Below are 17,109 nucleotides of genomic sequence, written 5' to 3'. Positions count from 1 at the left end.
ATGGATAATGAAGGGAGGATAAGGATAAGGAATGGATAATGAAGGGAGGATAAAGATAAGGAAAGGATAATTAGAAAGGGAGTATGAGGAAGGGAGAAATGAATAAGGGTGATTAAGGAAGATAGTGAGAACGAGGCAGGGTGAAGGAGAATAAGGATAAGGATAAGGATGAGGGTGAGGAAGGGAGGATGAGGCAGGGTGAAGGAGAATAAGGATAAGGATGAGGGTGAGGAAGGGAGGATGAGGCAGGGTGAAGGAGAATGAGGATAAGGATAAGGATAAGGGTGAGGATAAAGGTGAGAGTGAGGAAGGCAGGGTGAATCAGGGTGTAGGAGGAGGATAAGGATGAGGATAAGAGTGAAAACGAGGCAGGGTGAAGGAGAATGAGGATAAGGATGAGGATAAGGGTGAGTAAGGGAGGATGAGGCAGGGTGAAGCAGGGTGAGGACAGCAGGCAGGTAGGCTCCTCAAGGTCATTAGCAGGGTGAGGCTGGGCTAGGCTGACTCACTCCTTCACCCTCCTTTCCTCCCTCAGTGCCTTCCTTCCTTCCTTCCTTCCTTCCTTCCTTCCTTCACATCCTTACTCTACCTTTCATCTTTTCTTTCCTCCCTCAGTGCCTTCCTTCCTTCCTTCCTTCCTTCCTTCACATCCTTACTCTACCTCTCATCTTTTCTTTCCTCCCTCAGTGCCTTCCTTCCTTCCTTCCTTCCTTCACATCCTTACTATACCTCTCATCTTCTCTTTCCTCCCTTTCCTTCTTTCCTCCCTTCGTTTTGTCTTCACTTTCTTTCTTTTTAATTTCCTTTCTTCCTTTCTTCCATCCTTCCTCTCCTTCCTTTTTTTCTTTTTTCTCCCTTCCCGTTTCCTTCCCTTCATTATCCATTCCTTATCCTTATCCTCCCTTCCTCACCCTCCCTTACCTTTCAGTACCCTCCCACACCCTGCCTTACCTTCCTTATTCTCCCTTCCTCCCTGCTTCACTCCCTTCCCTTCGACCATTCTATTTTTTCACTTCTTCCCTCCTACTTTCCTCTCTTCTACTTCCCTTCCTTCTTTCCTTTGATTCTTTTCTCCTCTCTCTTCTTTTCTTTCCTTCTTATCCTCCTTCCTTCCCTTGTTTCTGCTCCTCTTTCCCTCTCTCCTCTCTTTCCTCCCTTCCTTCTCTTCATTACTCAATCATTTTTCTTCTTTCTTCTTCTTCTTCTTCTTCTTCTTCTTCTTCTTCTTCTTCTTCTTCTTCTTTCCACCCTCCACCACTCTTTCCTTAAGCTGTATTCACCTTACGCGCCCGCACACACACACACACACACACACACACACACACACACACACACACACACACACAACGTCCTCACTCTTCCTCCACCTCCTCCTCTTCCACCTGTGCAACTAAACCAAATCCTCCTCCTCCTCCTCCTCCTCCTCGTCGTCGTCGTCCTCCTCCTCCTCCTCCTCCTCTTCCTCCTCATCCTCATCCTCCTCGTCCTCGTCCTCCTCCTTCTCCTCCTCCTCCTCGAGCAATACCTCCTCCTCCTACTCTTCCTTCACCAAGACCTTCCTACCTCTAACTTAAGCATCATCTCCTCCTCCTCCTCCTCCTCCTCCTCTCCTCCTCCTCCTCCTCCTCCTCTTCAGGGACGTGTAGGAGGGCGATACGCACTTCAAGGAGGCGATTAGAAGGCGAAGCAGAGAGGAAGGAAGAAGGTGGAGCATGTAAACACACACACACACACACACACACACACACACACACACACACACACACACACACACACACATCATCGTTTTTGCTATGGTATTTATCGCATGTTCTAAAATATACGATGTGTTTATCTATTTTTAGTATCGAGGGACCTTTAAAAATCACCCTTATCTATTTTGAAGGTTTAATTAAAGGTCCTTATATTTAAAACTCACTCTCTTACTCCTACTACTACTATTACTACTATTACTACTACTACTACTACTACTACCACTACTACTATTGATGATAAGGTGTAGAAAAACGCTGAAAAATGAAAAAATGGGTTAAATAATATAAAATCGCTTAGGTCATTTATATTAGTCTCCCTATGAGGACTTTTAGGGTAAGGGAGACACTCTACAACACCTTTTTTTTTTTTTTTGCAGTAATGGAGGTAGTGCAAGGTAAAGAAGAAAAAGGATGTGAAAGAGCCGGCTAATCAAACCCACTCGATCCTTATCACAGCGCAAACTCCCTCTCGCTCACTCCCACTCAATCCTTATCACCGTGCAAACTCCCTCTCACTCACTCCCACTCAATCCTTATCACCGTGCAAACTCCCTCTCACTCACTCCCACTCAATCCTTATCACCGTGCAAACTCCCTCTCACTCACTCCCACTCAATCCTTATCACAGTGCAAACTCCCTCTCACTCACTCCCACTCAATCCTCATCACCGTGCAAACTCCCTCTCACTCACTCCCACTCAATCCCTCTCACTTAGGGCGCTCATTTTCATTTCCTATCACAATCAATGTTATCAATCTTAATTCCACTCTGCCCTATTCCCACTTAACAATGCACTCACTCCACACTCACTCCCACTCTTCCTCCCTCCCACTCCCCTTCCCTCCCACTCCCTTCCCCCACAGCGCACTCCCTCTCCCTCCCACTCGTCCCTGCCATGGGCGTGACCTGAGCGAGTTAACTGAGTGGGAGCAAGGACACGGCACTGCCTTACCCCGGGGCATGGCAGGGGTCCAGCTGTGTGTGTGTGTGTGTGTGTGTGTGTGTGTGTGTGTGTGTGTGTGTGTGTTGCTTCGTGTTCCATATGAAGTCCTGTTTACACACACACACACACACACACACACACACACACAGGGTTATATTTGTCTCCCAGTAGCAGCAACAAATTTTCAAAATAATAATGAAAAGTTACGAATAAATTCAGCAATAATAATGATAATGATAATGATAATAATAATAATAATAATAAGAAGAAGAAGAAGAAGAAGAAGAAGAAGAAGAAGAAGAAGAAGAAGAAGAAGAAGAAGAAGAAGAAGAAGAAGAAGAAGAAGAAGAAGAAGAAGAAGAAGAAGAAGAAGAAGATTTGTTCTCCTTTTTTACCGTGTTGACGCAATACTCCGCTCAGCCACTAACCAACACCTCCCTTCTACGCCATGCCCCCCCTTCTGCCCCTCCACTTTTTGCGCCCCCCCTCCCTCCTCCCTCCCATTTGCCACATTTGGCCCCCTTCTCGCACCTGCTGCCCCCCACGTCCCCCCCCCCTCCCCACTCACCATGGCCTCATCCAGTTCCTCCATCTTCTCCTGCAGGATGTGCGTCAGGTCCTTGTAGCTCTTGCCATTCTCCTTGCGGGCGTGGGCGAAGGCCAGGCGCCGCAATTGGTCGTGGGCGTTGTGGGTCGAGGAGGGGCTGGCGGGCCTCTCCGGGGGCACCACCACGCCGCCGCCGCCGCCGCCGGGGTGCTCGGGCGTCAGGCTCTCCAGGGCCATGTACGCCTGCGCCAGGAGCTCGTCCACGCGGGAGTCCGAGGACACGCGGGACAGCTTGCTGCTCGGGGGCTCGCCGGGCCCTGGCCCCCGCTGGGCCACCCTGTGTACCTCGCTAGGGGGCGGCGCGCCCTTAGTCTTGGCGGACTTCAGCCCCGCCTTGCCCCTCTGTCGCTCCACGCCGTCGCTGGCACTCTTGTTGAGGGGCAAGGGCCGCGAGGGGCCCCGGCCGCCGCAGAACACCGCCGAGGGCCGCCCATTGAGGGGTTGGGCTGGGGCTGGGGCTGGGGCTGCCTTGCCTTTGTCCGCCTTGCCCTTGCTGGCCGCCGCCTTGGCCGGCAGCAGCTGGTTGCCGCTGTTCTTGGGCGACAGGAACTTCCGCGGCGTGGCGGAAGGCGTAGTGGCGGGCGTGGCGGCGGGCGAGGCTGCCGGGGACGTCTCCGGCGAGGAGGACATCTCGCTGCTGGAGGCGTCGCTCTCGCTGGTCCGCAGCCGCTTGGCGGCGGGCGCCTTGGCGGGCGTTTTGACGGCGGCGTGTGAGGACTGTGAGCGGCGGGGCGGGTTGAGCTGCAGCGGCAGGGTGTCAGGGGGAGTGACCGGGGCCGTAGGGGCACGGCGACCCCCGGTGCTCTGCGCCCGCCGCGTGGGGGACGGCGAGGCCCCGTCCCGCCGCGTACGGTCGTGGCCGCTCACCGCCTGGTCACCGATCAGCTGCGAGATGAGCCGCGTCCCCGCCTTGCCCTCGCCGGGGCCCTCGTCGCCGGCCTCGCCGCGCCCCGCCGAGCCGCTGGACCGCATCTTAGCGGCGGAGGCGTGGGTGGGGGTGGAGTAGAGGCGCGCCACCACGGAGCAGGTGCTCGGGGACTTGGCGGGCGCGGTGGGGGCGGTGCTCCCCGCGGGGCCGCAGCCATTGGAGTGACATTTGTGTGAGGGCGGCGACGGCGACGTGTCGGTGATGGACACCATCTGGCCGAAGGGCATGCCATTGGTGAGGCGGCACAGGGGGTCGAGGGGCACGTCGTTGGCACAGTGGGGCCGCTGGCACTCATGGTTTGGGTCGCAGGTGCACAGCTCGGGCACGTGGACGCCGTGGGGGCACGGGCGCCCCCGCGGCTTGTGGTAGTTACGCAGCGAGTTCTCGAACGGACCGAAGAGGTCGAAGGCACTGGGCATGGTGCCGAGGCGGGGCGGCACTACACTGGGGCGGACATGTGCGCGACGGGCGGGCGGCGGGCGGCCACCAGGCACTCACACTCTCACTACCGAGTGGGCGTCAAAATCTCCCGGACGCGGCGCGCTGTGCCGCCGTGTGTTCACTGCGGGGCCAGCCAGGCGACTGACTGGCCTGCCCTCAGCCCTCCATCAGTCCTCCTGCCCGGCCCCCCGCCCCCCGCCACGCACCTGCCCGGAGCCCGCCCGCCGGGGCCACCCTCCCTCCCGCCCCACGCACGTCCTCAACGCTGTCTTGCCTGTTATTGGGCGGCTCACCCACACCCGCCGCCGCCACATACCTTAAGTCCGGCCATGGGGAGGCTGGGGCGGCGGCCCCTGGGTGAAGCATGGCTTTCTGGGCAGCGGCGGAGCCCCCGTGGTGAGGGGCAGTGGTTGGGGGTGATTACACAGGGATCAGGGGAGCGAGGGGGGGCTAGCAGCAGCAGCAGCCCGGCAGGTAATGGCTCGATGAATCTCCTTCACCTGTCGCGTCCCCGGCCACCTGGGGCACGAGAACGCCTGTCAGGGGCGGGGCGGGGCGCGGGACAGCTGTGGGGGGCTCTGAGGGGCAAGCTGGCGGTGCAGGTGTGGACATGGTGAGTGAGTGGACCAGGGGGGGCGCGGGGCACGTGTGGGCGGGGGTGACGAGAGGTGGGCGGCAGTAATTACCCGGCGGGTCATTCTTCGTTACCTTGACATACTGACTCGCCACACGCCCAACACCCGTCACCCTACACCCCTTCCCCTCCCCTACACCCCTTCCCCTCCCCTACACCCCTTCCTTGCCCTTATCTATCTTTCACTACACTTCCCCCCTACCCCTTCCCTCCCCCCACCCCTTCCCCTCCCCTACACCCCTTCCCCTCCCCTACACCCCTTCCCCTCCCCAACCAAGGCACTCAAGCTTCCCTAAACATACACCCCTTCTCCCCTTCTCTCCCTCCCCAACACATTCCTTCCCCTTCACTCCCCTTCCTTAATAACATACGAGTAGACAGGGAGCACACACACACACACACACACACACACACACACACACACACACACACACACACACACACACCGTCCACTTACCCTCCACCATGAAACGGCAAATTTGTTAATAGTATTCCAAGGCCGGTCACTTTGCACACACACACACACACACACACACACACACACACACACACACACAAGCCCCCCTCTGTTTCCATACCCCAAACACACACACCTCCATTTTTCCTCCTCCTCCTCCTCCTTCTCCTCCTCCCACTATCTTCCTCCTCCTCCTCCTCCTCCCCCTCCTCCACTTTTCCCTATAGTTCCCTTCTCTCCCTACCTCCCCTCCTCTTCCCACACGCGATTTATCTTCTTTCCTTCCACAGCCAACGAGCCCTTCCCCTCCTCCATCACCCCTCCCCTTCCCCTCCCCTCACCTCATCCATCTCCCCTATCTCTCCCCTTTCCATCCCCTTACTTAGCATCATTTCAATACCCCTTTCCCCCCTTTTTTTTTTACTTCATTCCTTCATTCTTTAAATACTTCTTTCTCACTTTCCTACCTTCATTTATTCATTCTCTCCCTTCTTCCTCTTCTTTTTTCCTCCCATACTTCCTGGCATTTACCCTTCCTTCCTTCTTTCCTTCTCTTCCTTCTTCCTCTTTTATTCTTTCCTTCCTTTCTTCCTAGCTTTTCCTTTTCCTCCTTTCTTCCCTCCCTCCCTCCCTCCCTTCCTAAGATGTTTTAGATAATAGAATTGACCAAAAAAAAAAAATAATAATAATAATAACAATAACAACAATACATTTATCTTCAACCACTTACACTGAGATGGTGAAGAGGGGGTATATGAAGGAAATGGATAAAGGGAAGGGAGGGGGGAGAAGAAGGGAAGGTGGGGAGGGGAAGGGAGGGGAATCAAATGCCCACAGGGATTGGTAGCAACAGTGAAAGCTTCTCTCTTCCTCCCCTCCCTTCTCTCCCCCTCCCCTTCCTTCACCTCCCTCCCTCTCTCTTTTCCTTTCATATATTCAAGTGCGTCCGTTCTCTTCCTGTCAAGCAACCTTCACACACACACACACACACACACACACACACACACACACACACACACACACACACAGGGGCAAACATACGAATAAGATTGCATCGCTTCAAGAGTAAAAGCCAATTATTTTGCATTTGATTATAGTTGTCGTAGTAGAAGTAGTAGTAGTAGTAGTAGTAGTAGTAGTAGTAGTAGAAGTGGATGTAAGTAATAGTAGTGGTAGTGGTGGTGAAAGTGGTGGTGATAGTGGTGGTGATGTAGATACTATTGGTGGTGGTGGTGGTGGTGGTGGTGGTAGTGGTGGTGGTGGTGGTGATCCTCTTGACCGCACCCAATACGGTAACCACCTCGGCAACGCCCACCCCGCCCTTACGTACACACACACACACACACACACACACACACACACACACGTACATGCACGCAAAAACACACCTACACACGCACACACACAAGTTCAGGTGCTGGTGACGCAAGATGAACCCCAGCTGTGTGTGTGTGTGTGTGTGTGTGTGTGTGTGTGTGTGTGTGTGTGTGTGTGTGTGTGTGTGTGTGTGTGTGTGTGTGTGTGTGTACTAATAAGGCGTGAAATGAATGGAAGAAAAAAAAGAAAGTCGGAATGAATGAATGAAAGGGTTACTCTCTCTCTCTCTCTCTCTCTCTCTCTCTCTCTCTCTCTCTCTCTCTCTCTCTCTCTCTCTCTCTCGAAATAGGAATAATAGAGGAAGTGAAATGAGGAAATATGAGAACAAAAGAGGAAGAGAAACGGAAAAGGAGGTAGGAAGAGAAAAAGGAGAGAAGGAAAGGGAAGGAGAGAAGAGGGAAGGAGAGGAGAAAAGAGGGAAGGAAAGAAGAACAAGAAAAGAAGGGAAGGAGAAAGGAAAAAAAAAGAGGAAAGGGAGGAAGAGTTTAAATGTGATAGAATATAACTTGAGAGAGAGAGAGAGAGAGAGAGAAGGGGGTGGGGAGGTTTTAGCAATGGCATGAGTGAACGCCAACGCCCGTGTGAGTAAGCGTGACTCACACACACACACACACACACACACACACACACATTTTCGTACCTCGTAATTACTGTCATAACCACTGTCACCTTAGGTCCTCCTCCTCCTCCTCCTCCTCCTCCTCCTCTTCCTCCTCCTCTTTTTATTCCTCCTTAACCTTCACATATATAAATAGGGAATAACAATAACAAAAACATTAAAAAAACAGTAAAGGAACAGAATTATAATGAGAAGAAGAAGAAGAAGAAGAAGAAGAAGAAGAAGAAGAACAACAACAATAACAAGGTGATGAAAAAAAGAAGAGAAAGAAGAAGAGAGGAAGAGAAGAGAAGAGGAGCAGGAGGAGGAGGAAGAAGAGGAGGAGGAGATAAGAAGCTTCCTGTATGAAACGTTCTTCGGGAAGGGTCACCATAGCCAAAAGGGGAGGTGAAAGGAGGAGGAGGAGGAGGAGGAGGAGGAGGAGGAGGAGGAGGACTGCCCTTGACACCACCACCACCACCACCATCACCACCTTGCAATGAATGAAAGTGTTGCTCCTGTGAGAGAGAGAGAGAGAGAGAGAGTTTATTTTGTTACGATTATAATGGTTTCGTTCTTTCAATTCTCTCTCTCTCTCTCTCTCTCTCTCTCTCTCTCTCTCTCTCTCTCTCTCTCTCTCTCTCTCTCTCTCTCTCTCTCTCACCACCTTTCCTTCCTTCCTTCCTTCCTTCTTTCCTCCTTTCCTTTCCTTTCCCTTCCTTTCCTTCCTACCTTCTTCCTTTCCTTCTTCCTTGTTTTTCTCTCCTCCCTCCCATTTTTCTTCCATTTCTTCCTTCTTTCCTCCACCCTCTTCCTCCTCCACCTAGCCTCCACCTCTCCCATTAGCCCACTCCACTAACCCATTACAGCTCCACCCATACCATTAACTCCACCCATTTCACCCATAGCCTGATGCATCTATAGATATCTGTGTATGTATCCAATTTATCCCATTTATTTCATCTGTACTTGTCTGTCATTCATTCAATCCTCTATTTTCATTATTTATTTATTTCAACTTTTATTTCATTCATTTTCTTCTCTACTCTTTTATTTGTCTTTATTTATTTCTGCTCTTTATCGCAGTTTTTATTGACGTTTCTCCTCTCCTTCGTTTATTGTACTTTCCTTTCCCCTTCTTTTCAATTTCATCTTCTTCCCTTCAAACTGTCTTCTATTTCCTTTCCCCTCCTTTTCAATTTCATCTTCTTCCCTTCAAACTGTCTTCTATTTCCTTTCCCATCCTTTTCAATTTCATCTTCTTCCCTTCAAACTGTCTTCTATTTCCTTTCCCCTCCTTTTCAATTTCATCTTCTTCCCTTCAAACTGTCTTCTATTTCCTTTCCCATCCTTTTCAATTTCATCTTCTTCCCTTCAAACTGTATTCTATTTCCTTTCCGATCCTTTTCAATTTCATCTTCTTCCCTTCAAACTGTCTTCTATTTCCTTTTCCCTCCTTTTCAATTTCATCTTCTTCCCTTCAAACTGTCTTCTATTTCCTTTCCCATCCTTTTCAATTTCATCTTCTTCCCTTCAAACTGTCTTCTATTTCCTTTCCCCTTCTTTTCAATTTCATCTTCTTCCCTTCAAACTGTCTTCTATTTCCTTTCCCTTTTCAATTTCATCTTCTTCCTTCAAACTGTCTTCTATTTCCTTTCCTCCTTTTCAATTTCATCTTCTCCCTTCAAATTTCAATTTCATCTTCTTCCCTTCAAACTGTATTCTATTTCCTTTCCGATCCTTTTCAATTTCATCTTCTTCCCTTCAAACTGTCTTCTATTTCCTTTCCCCTCCTTTTCAATTTCATCTTCTTCCCTTCAAACTGTCTTCTATTTCCTTTCCCATCCTTTTCAATTTCATCTTCTTCCCTTCAAACTGTCTTCTATTTCCTTTCCCCTTCTTTTCAATTTCATCTTCTTCCCTTCAAACTGTCTTCTATTTCCTTTCCCCTTCTTTTCAATTTCATCTTCTTCCCTTCAAATTGTCTTCTATTTCCTTTCCCCTTCTTTTCAATTTCATCTTCTTCCCTTCAAACTGTCCTCTATTTCCTTTCCCCTCCTTTTCAATTTCATCTTCTTCCCTTCAAACTGTCTTCCATATCACAATCTATTCCCTATTCTCTTCCCTCCTCCATCTATTATCTATCTCCTTCCCATTCTTTTCCATTCCATCTTCGTTCCTTCGTTTTCATTTTCTATACTCCAGTTTATCAGTAATTCCTTTTTTTTCTCTATTATTTTTTTTCCCTTTCCTCTCATTTCTCTTCTACATCAGGTTTTTTTTTGTCTCCCTTTCTCTTCCCTCTGTACTTTCTATTCCCTTCTTCTTTTCACCCCCCCCCCCCTCTATCTTCTTCCCTTTCACTAGGTATATTTTTTTTATATCTCAGATTATTCCCTTTTTTTTCTACTGTCTCTACTTTCCCTTCCTCTTACTCTTCTACATGTTTTTTTTTTTTTCTCTCTCCTCTCTTCCCCCTTTACCTCCAATTCACTGTTTACTCTTCAATCCATTTTCTGTGTCCCAAATTATCCCCTTTTCTCTCTTAACTTCTACATCATCTCCATCTACACTTGTTTCTTCTTCCATTCTCTTTTTTCTTCATCTACAAAGCCCTTCTTCTCCCCTTCACCCTATCTTCTATTTCCAAAATTATTCGCTATTTCCCATCAACCCTTTCCCTTCCTTCTTCTAACTCCTCTTCCATATTAAGTTTTTCTCCCCTTCTCTTCTCTCTTCACCTTCTACTCCCTTCTTCTTCTCACCCACTCCATCTTCCCCTTCACCCCATCCATCGTCACACCTACGTACCCAGCAGAGAGAGAGAGAGAGAGAGAGAGAGAGAGAGAGAGAGAGAGAGAGAGAGAGAGAGAGAGAGGAAAGAGAAGAGAAGGAAAAAAAGAGAAGAAAAGAAGAGAGAGAAGAGAAGAAAGAAAGGAAAGAAGGAAGGAAAGAGAGAGAGAGAGAGAGAGAGAGAGAGAGAGAGAGAGAGAGAGAGAGAGAGAGAGAATGTCCAAAAGCTACACCAGCCTTGCCCCACATCGCCTAAGATAGATATGTTGTTGTTGTTGTTGTTGTTATTGTTATCATTATTACTATTATATTTTTTTGTGAACACCTGTGAAGAAATAATGAAGAAAGGTTGAAAAAAAATGGAAATAATGGCCTCAATTTTCCTTTCCATTCCTTTATTTTCCCTCCATTTTCTTCTCCTTTCCTTTCTTCTTTTCCTTTCCATTTCTTTGTTTCCTTCCCTTTCCTTCCCCTTCCCATTTTTTTTTCCATTCCTCTCTATTCATTTCTTTCCTTTAACTTCTTTTCGGGGTTTTTTTCCTTTCCTTTCCTTTCCTTTCCTTTCCTTCCCTTCCCTCACCTTTCCTTTCCCTTCCCATTCTCTTCTTTCCTTTCCCTTCTATTCATTTCTTTCCTTTCATTTCCTTTCCCTTTCTATTCTCTTCTTTCCTTTCCCTTCTATTCATTTCTTTCCTTTCATTTCCTTTCCCTTTCTATTCTCTTCTTTCCTTTCCCTTCTATTCATTTCTTTCCTTTCCTTTCCTTTCCTTTCTTTTCCCTTCCTTTCCTTTCCTTTCCCTTCCTTTCCCTTCCCCTTCCCTCCCTTCCCTTCCCTTCCCTTCCCTTCCCTTCCCTTCCCTTACCTTACCTTACCTTACCTTACCTTACCTTACCTTACCTTCCCTTCCCTTCCCTTCCCTTCCCTTCCCTTTTCTTCCCCTTCCTTTCTTCTCCTTATTCCCCTCTTCTCCCTCACAGCACCCATCTCCCTTTCCTCTCTCTTCCCATTCCTTCCCCTTACTTACCCCCACTGAGCATCTTCCCCCACCCTTTCCTCCCTTTCCTTCTTCCCTTCATAGCATCAACCTCCTCTCTCCCTTGTCTCTACCCCCTTCTCTTCCCTTCACCCTTCTCCCTTTTCCTCCCCACCAACACAATATTCACTCCTACCTAACACTACTTTCACCTTTCTACTACCTACCTACCTACCTTACCTACCTACATAAATACCAATCAACAGCGTAAGTAATTTAAAAGCATGACCTACCTACGTCCTTACCAATCTACCTACCTACCTGCCTAAATACCAATCAACATAGCGTAAGTATATAATGTAGAAGCATGTCCTACCTACCTACCTATTCAATTACCTGCCTAAATACCAATCAACATAGCGTAAGTATATAAGGTAAAAGGCTCCAGGGCCACGTGTTCAGAGCCTTGGCCTTGGTGGCACTAATATAAGGGCTACAAGGATGCCTGGCCCACGAGGATGAAAGGGAGAGTGGCACTAATAACACACCTGGCCATTTTTGTGTTCAGGTGGCCATAGTGAGGTTTGTTAATTAGTTTACAGGTGGAATAGGTTAAGTGGTGTTTCTAGTTTTCTTTTTTTTTTTACTTTTTTTTTCATTTTTCAATTCTCTTTTTCTTCCTTTTCTTCCATTACTATTTTTTTTTCGTCCTTCCTTCCTTTCATTCTCCTTTCCATTCTCCTTTTATTATTTCGTTCCTTCTTTTCTTTCCTTAATTTTTCTTCCTTTCCTTTCCTTCCTTTCGTCTTTCCTTCCTTTCGTCTTTCCTTCCTTTCTTTCTTTCTTCCTTCCTTCCTTTCTTCCTTTCTTCTTACCTCTCCTCTCTCCATCTCATCACCTTCTTCCTCTCCTTTCTTATTTAGTATGGATCTCTCTCTCTCTCTCTCTCTCTCTCTCTCTCTCTCTCTCTCTCTCTCTCTCTCTCTCTCTCTCTCTTTCTCTCTTTTCTGTCCTATTCTTTCCTCTCCTTTTTCCTTTTTCCTTTCCTTTTTCCTTTCCTCTTTCCTCTCCTCTCCTCTCCTCTCCTCTCCTCTCTCTCTCTCTCTCTCTCTCTCTCTCTCTCTCTCTCTCCTTGGCCTTCAGAATAATTGATCGACTGTCTATTAAGGGCTTGGAGCTATCTACATGGCAATCACAGTGGCCGCCTCGCTAACCGACTGACTGAGTGACTGACTGGCTGATTGGAAGACGAAGGGGCGGATTAAAGGATGGCGGAGTGATTGATTTGAGTGGATGATTGGGTGAGTGGTAGGTTAAATGCGTGACTCACCTGCGAACTGATTGACTGACTGATTGACTGAAGTACTGATTGACTGACTGACTGACTGACTGACTGACTGAATGGCTGGTTGACTGACTGACTAACTGACTGATTGACTAAAGTACTGATTGACTGAATGGCTGGTTGACTGACTGACTAACTGACTGATTGACTGAAGTACTGATTGACTGAATGGCTGATTGACTGACTGACTAACTGACTGATTGACTGAATGGCTGGTTGACTGACTGACTAACTGACTGATTGACTAAAGTACTGATTGACTGAATGGCTGATTGACTGACTGACTATTTGACTGACTGATTGATTTAATGATTGATTGACTGAATGAATGAATGAAAAAATGAATGAATGATTAACTGATTGAATGACTGAGTGACTGACTGAACGAATAAATGAATATATGAATGATTAACTGACTTTCTGATTGACTGATTAACTGACTGACAGACTGGCAATGTTAACGTATCTTTGCTATCCTTTTAAGCTCATTTCTGAATATTTAACGTTGTGTGTATTGACGTAATTTGCAACGATAGTACAAACGAGACTATGACTAAAGAAGTACTCAAATAAATAAGTGCGTTCTTTGTTCACCTGTTCTCGTTAGATGTTGGATGAGCGAACCGTAAATCATCCTCTCTTCTCGTCATCTGCATCTTCTTCAGTCACCCCCCCCCCCCCCAACGTCATCACCATATCCATAAACCACATCTTCGGCCTTCCTCCTTTCCTCTTCCCTTGCAGCTCCATCTCCAGAATCCTTTTCCCGATATACCCAGCATCTCCCCTCCACACATGTTCCCTCCTGATTACCCCGCACCCTCGTCACGGGCTCTCGACACACACAAGGCTCATAGCGTTGTATTTTAAGACACCATCGCTTCTCACATCAACTATTTCTAAAGGTCAAAGAGGGGATCAATCTGTTGTTCATGAGTGTTTTTTTAAGGTTCATGGCACAGAAGAAGGGTCAAACTACCACCAGGGTCATAAAACTACCGCTGGAAAGGCCTACAGCTCCTACAAAAGCCATGTCAAATATGTGAACTTGGGCGACGAAATGTTTTAAAATACGACCCGTAGTCCACCCACGGAGAGCCAAATCTTAGACAGACGGACAGATTCTCGACTCCCTCACTCAGACCCCAAACTGTCTAACCTGGGCTGTCCCTCTAACACACTCCTTTGTATACGAACAGGGAGGATGTTTAGTTCGGAGCGAAGAGGGAGCGTTAGGGAAAGGAGGAGGAATTGGAAGGTTAGGGAAAGAGGAGAGAAGAATTAATAAGGAATATGAGGAGGAAGAGTGAAGTAGCCTCCTCATACTCCTTATTCTTCTCTGCTACTTCCCTTACCCTCCTATTCCTCCTCCTTTTCCTAACTTATTCACTGTACAGGCTCGTCATTCCCAACTTAACATATCTTCTATTCGTACACACACACATCTATATATAATGAAACGAATAAATATGTATGAGGGTGGAGAATATAAAACCCCCAAGTTACCCTCTTAAGCCTCCCCAAGACACCCGTTTTCTCTCCCCCACCAAGCGCTAGAGAACGGAGCAGGTCCCGTAAATTTTGTGAATGACCACACACCGCCTTACTGCACATGCGCGGAGGCTACACACACCAAAACACACCAAACACCAGTAAAAATAACCAATAAACCATCCACACACGAACCAATCTAATGAGTAAACAAGTAATAGGATTTTGGTAAGTGGGAGGCATCACTGGGCAATGTATCCATGGCAACGGTGACGCTACGTTCACCCTACTCGCCACCACGCGCGGCGCTCAACAGATGGCGCCACCGACCCCATAAACAGCTGACTGAGGGCGGCTCCTCCTCCATCACCCCCTCCTCCTCCTCCTCCTCCCCTTCCTCCTCCACCTCCTCCCTCGTGATAATGACCCGACAATAATAATGGGGCTCCAGTACGGCTTCGCGGGGTGCACACACACACACACACACACACAGTAGCTGATATAACGCGTGCTAGATTTTGCCTCAACACACACACACACACACACACACACACAAAGGAAGAGGAGGAGGAGGAGGAAGAAGTAAATAAATGAAGATGAGTATAACAGTATAAAAGAAAGGATGAAGACGCGTAGGAAGATGAAGAGGGAGAGGAGGAGGAGGAGGAGGAGGAGAAGAAAAGGCGGAGGAGGAAGAAGTAAATACATCAAAAAAAAAAAAAAAGAGGTTCAGGGAAAGAAAGAATGAAGAGGCGTAAGAAGAGAAGGAGGAGGGGAAGAAGGAGGAGAGAAGGAGGAGGAGGAGGAGGGGAAGGAGGAGAAGAGGAGGAGGAAGATGTAAATAAAGAAAGAAACATGTAAAAACCGTAAAAGAAAAAAAGTGCAGGGAAAAAGAGGATGAAGAGGCGAAAGAAGAGAAGGAGGAGGGGAAGAAGGAGGAGAGAAGGAGGAGGAGGAGGGGAAGGAGGAGAAGAGGAGGAGGAAGATGTAAATAAAGAAAGAAAGAAAACATGTAAAAACCGTAAAAGAAAAAAAGTGCAGGGAAAGAGAGGATGAAGAGGCGTAAGAAGAGGAGGAGGAGGGGAAGAAGGAGGAGAGAAGGAGGAGGAGGAGGGGAAGGAGGAGAAGAGGAGGAGGAAGATGTAAATAAAGAAAGAAAACATGTAAAAACCGTAAAAGAAAAAGTGCAGGGAAAGAGAGGATGAAGAGGCGTAGGAAGAAAATGAGGAGGAGGAGGGGACGTGGGGAAGGGAGAAGAGGAGGAGGAGGAGGAGGAGGAGGAGGAGGAGGAGGAGATGTCCCGTTACTCCCTCACCTTTCCTCTCCGACAGGTGCAAACAACGTCCCTTGCTTACACGGCCTTACTTAACACACACCTTACCTTACCTTACCTTACCTTACCTTACCTTACCTTACCCCTTTCCCCCTTCCCTTCCCTTCCCTTACCTTACCTTACCTTACCTTACCTTACCTTACCTTACCCCTTTCTCCCTTACCTTCCCTTCCCTTACCTTACCTTCCTTTACCTTCCTTTCCTCTTGATTCTCTTTAACATTCTTTCTTCTTTCTTTTCTAGCTCATCAGTTCTCCTCTTCCTCTGTTTCATTCCCCTACCTTCCCTTCCTATCCCTTACCTTCCTTTACCTTCCTATCATCCTCCTTTCTTCTTTTTCTTTCCTTTTTCCTTCCTTTCCTCCCTATTCCTTTCCTTTATAATCCTTCTTTCTCCTCTTCCTTCTCTTCCTCTTATCTTTCACACGTCACTTCTTAATATAACACCTCCTCCTCCTCCTCCTCCTTCCCTTATCTTCCCCTCACATTCTTTCCCTTTTCTTTCCTTCGTTCTTACTTCCTCCTTCCCTTAATATACCTTTCATTCCCTCCCTTGTATCGCTTTTCATCTTCTCTTTTCATTGCTTTACCTCTCAATTCCTCTTCCTTATCCCTTCTCCTTTTCTTCCCTCACTAATACAATCGATTTTATTTCATATCTCCCTTTTCTTTCCTTTACTTTGCCTTTTCTCTCCCTCCATACCCCTTTCTTCCTCCATTCTTTCCTCTTCCTCCTCGTATTGATTTCTCTTCTCTCCTCCTTCCCTTCCTTTCCCATTGCTCATCCCTCCCTTTCTTTTCCCTTCAGTAACTCGTTCACTATAACCTTTTTCCTTCTATCTTATGTCTTCTCTCCTCCCTTAATTTTCTACCTTCTGCTTCATTCTTTCCTCTCCCTCCTCCTCCCTTATCTTCGTTTCCTCCCTTCCCTCATTCCTTCCTTACTCTTTACTTCTTTCCTCCTCTTTCCTCTCTCTCTTCCTCCTCCCTTATCTTCGTTTCCTCCCTTCCTTCATTCCTTACGTTATTCCTTCCTTTATCCTGCTTCTTATTCTTTACTTCTTTCTCCATTCCTCCTTCTTCCCACGCTTCTTTATTTACTTCTTCCATCTTCTTTTGCTTTCCTTCTTCCTCGTATTCCTTCTCTTACTCTCAACATTCTCTCCTCGCTTCTTTATATAACATCTCCTCCTCCTCCTCTTCCTCCTCCTCCTCCTCCTCCTTCTCTTCCTCGTTTTCATCCCTGTTTGCCTCCTGGTGACATAGAACTTGGTGAACGAGCAGGTGGTGAAGGACGAGGAAGAGGAGGAGGAGGAGGAGGAGGAGGAGGAGGAGGAGGGAAGAACATGAAAGGGGAAAGGGTGAAGGATGAAGCAGGGGAGGAAAGACAGGACGGGAAGAAGAGGAGGAGGAGGAGGAGGAAGAGGAGGAAGA

At 47.8% G+C, this 17,109-nt stretch overlaps 1 protein-coding gene across 5 annotated transcripts in view; it reads right to left on the bottom strand.

Annotated features, from left to right (window-relative positions):
* Positions 1 to 17,109, bottom strand: part of LOC126997036 (unconventional myosin-XVIIIa-like) — a 258,013-nt gene that overhangs the window by 199,008 nt on the left and 41,896 nt on the right. The window contains exon 1 of one of the 5 annotated variants that reach the window (XM_050858076.1): positions 3,267 to 4,825. The exons of 3 other annotated variants lie outside the window; for them this stretch is intronic. In XM_050858076.1, coding sequence (XP_050714033.1) covers positions 3,267 to 4,652 — 1,386 coding nt within the window. In that variant the 5' untranslated portion in view covers positions 4,653 to 4,825. Of the gene's footprint in view, positions 1 to 3,266; positions 4,826 to 17,109 lie in introns of those variants that run through there. One more of the 5 variants, XM_050858077.1, reaches the window with a different exon arrangement.

Source organism: Eriocheir sinensis, chromosome 11, assembly GCF_024679095.1.
Source record: "Eriocheir sinensis breed Jianghai 21 chromosome 11, ASM2467909v1, whole genome shotgun sequence".
Lineage (NCBI taxonomy): Eukaryota > Metazoa > Arthropoda > Malacostraca > Decapoda > Varunidae > Eriocheir > Eriocheir sinensis.
The sequence above is the reverse complement of the archived record's forward strand: the minus strand, read 5'-3'. Positions and strand labels throughout refer to the sequence as shown.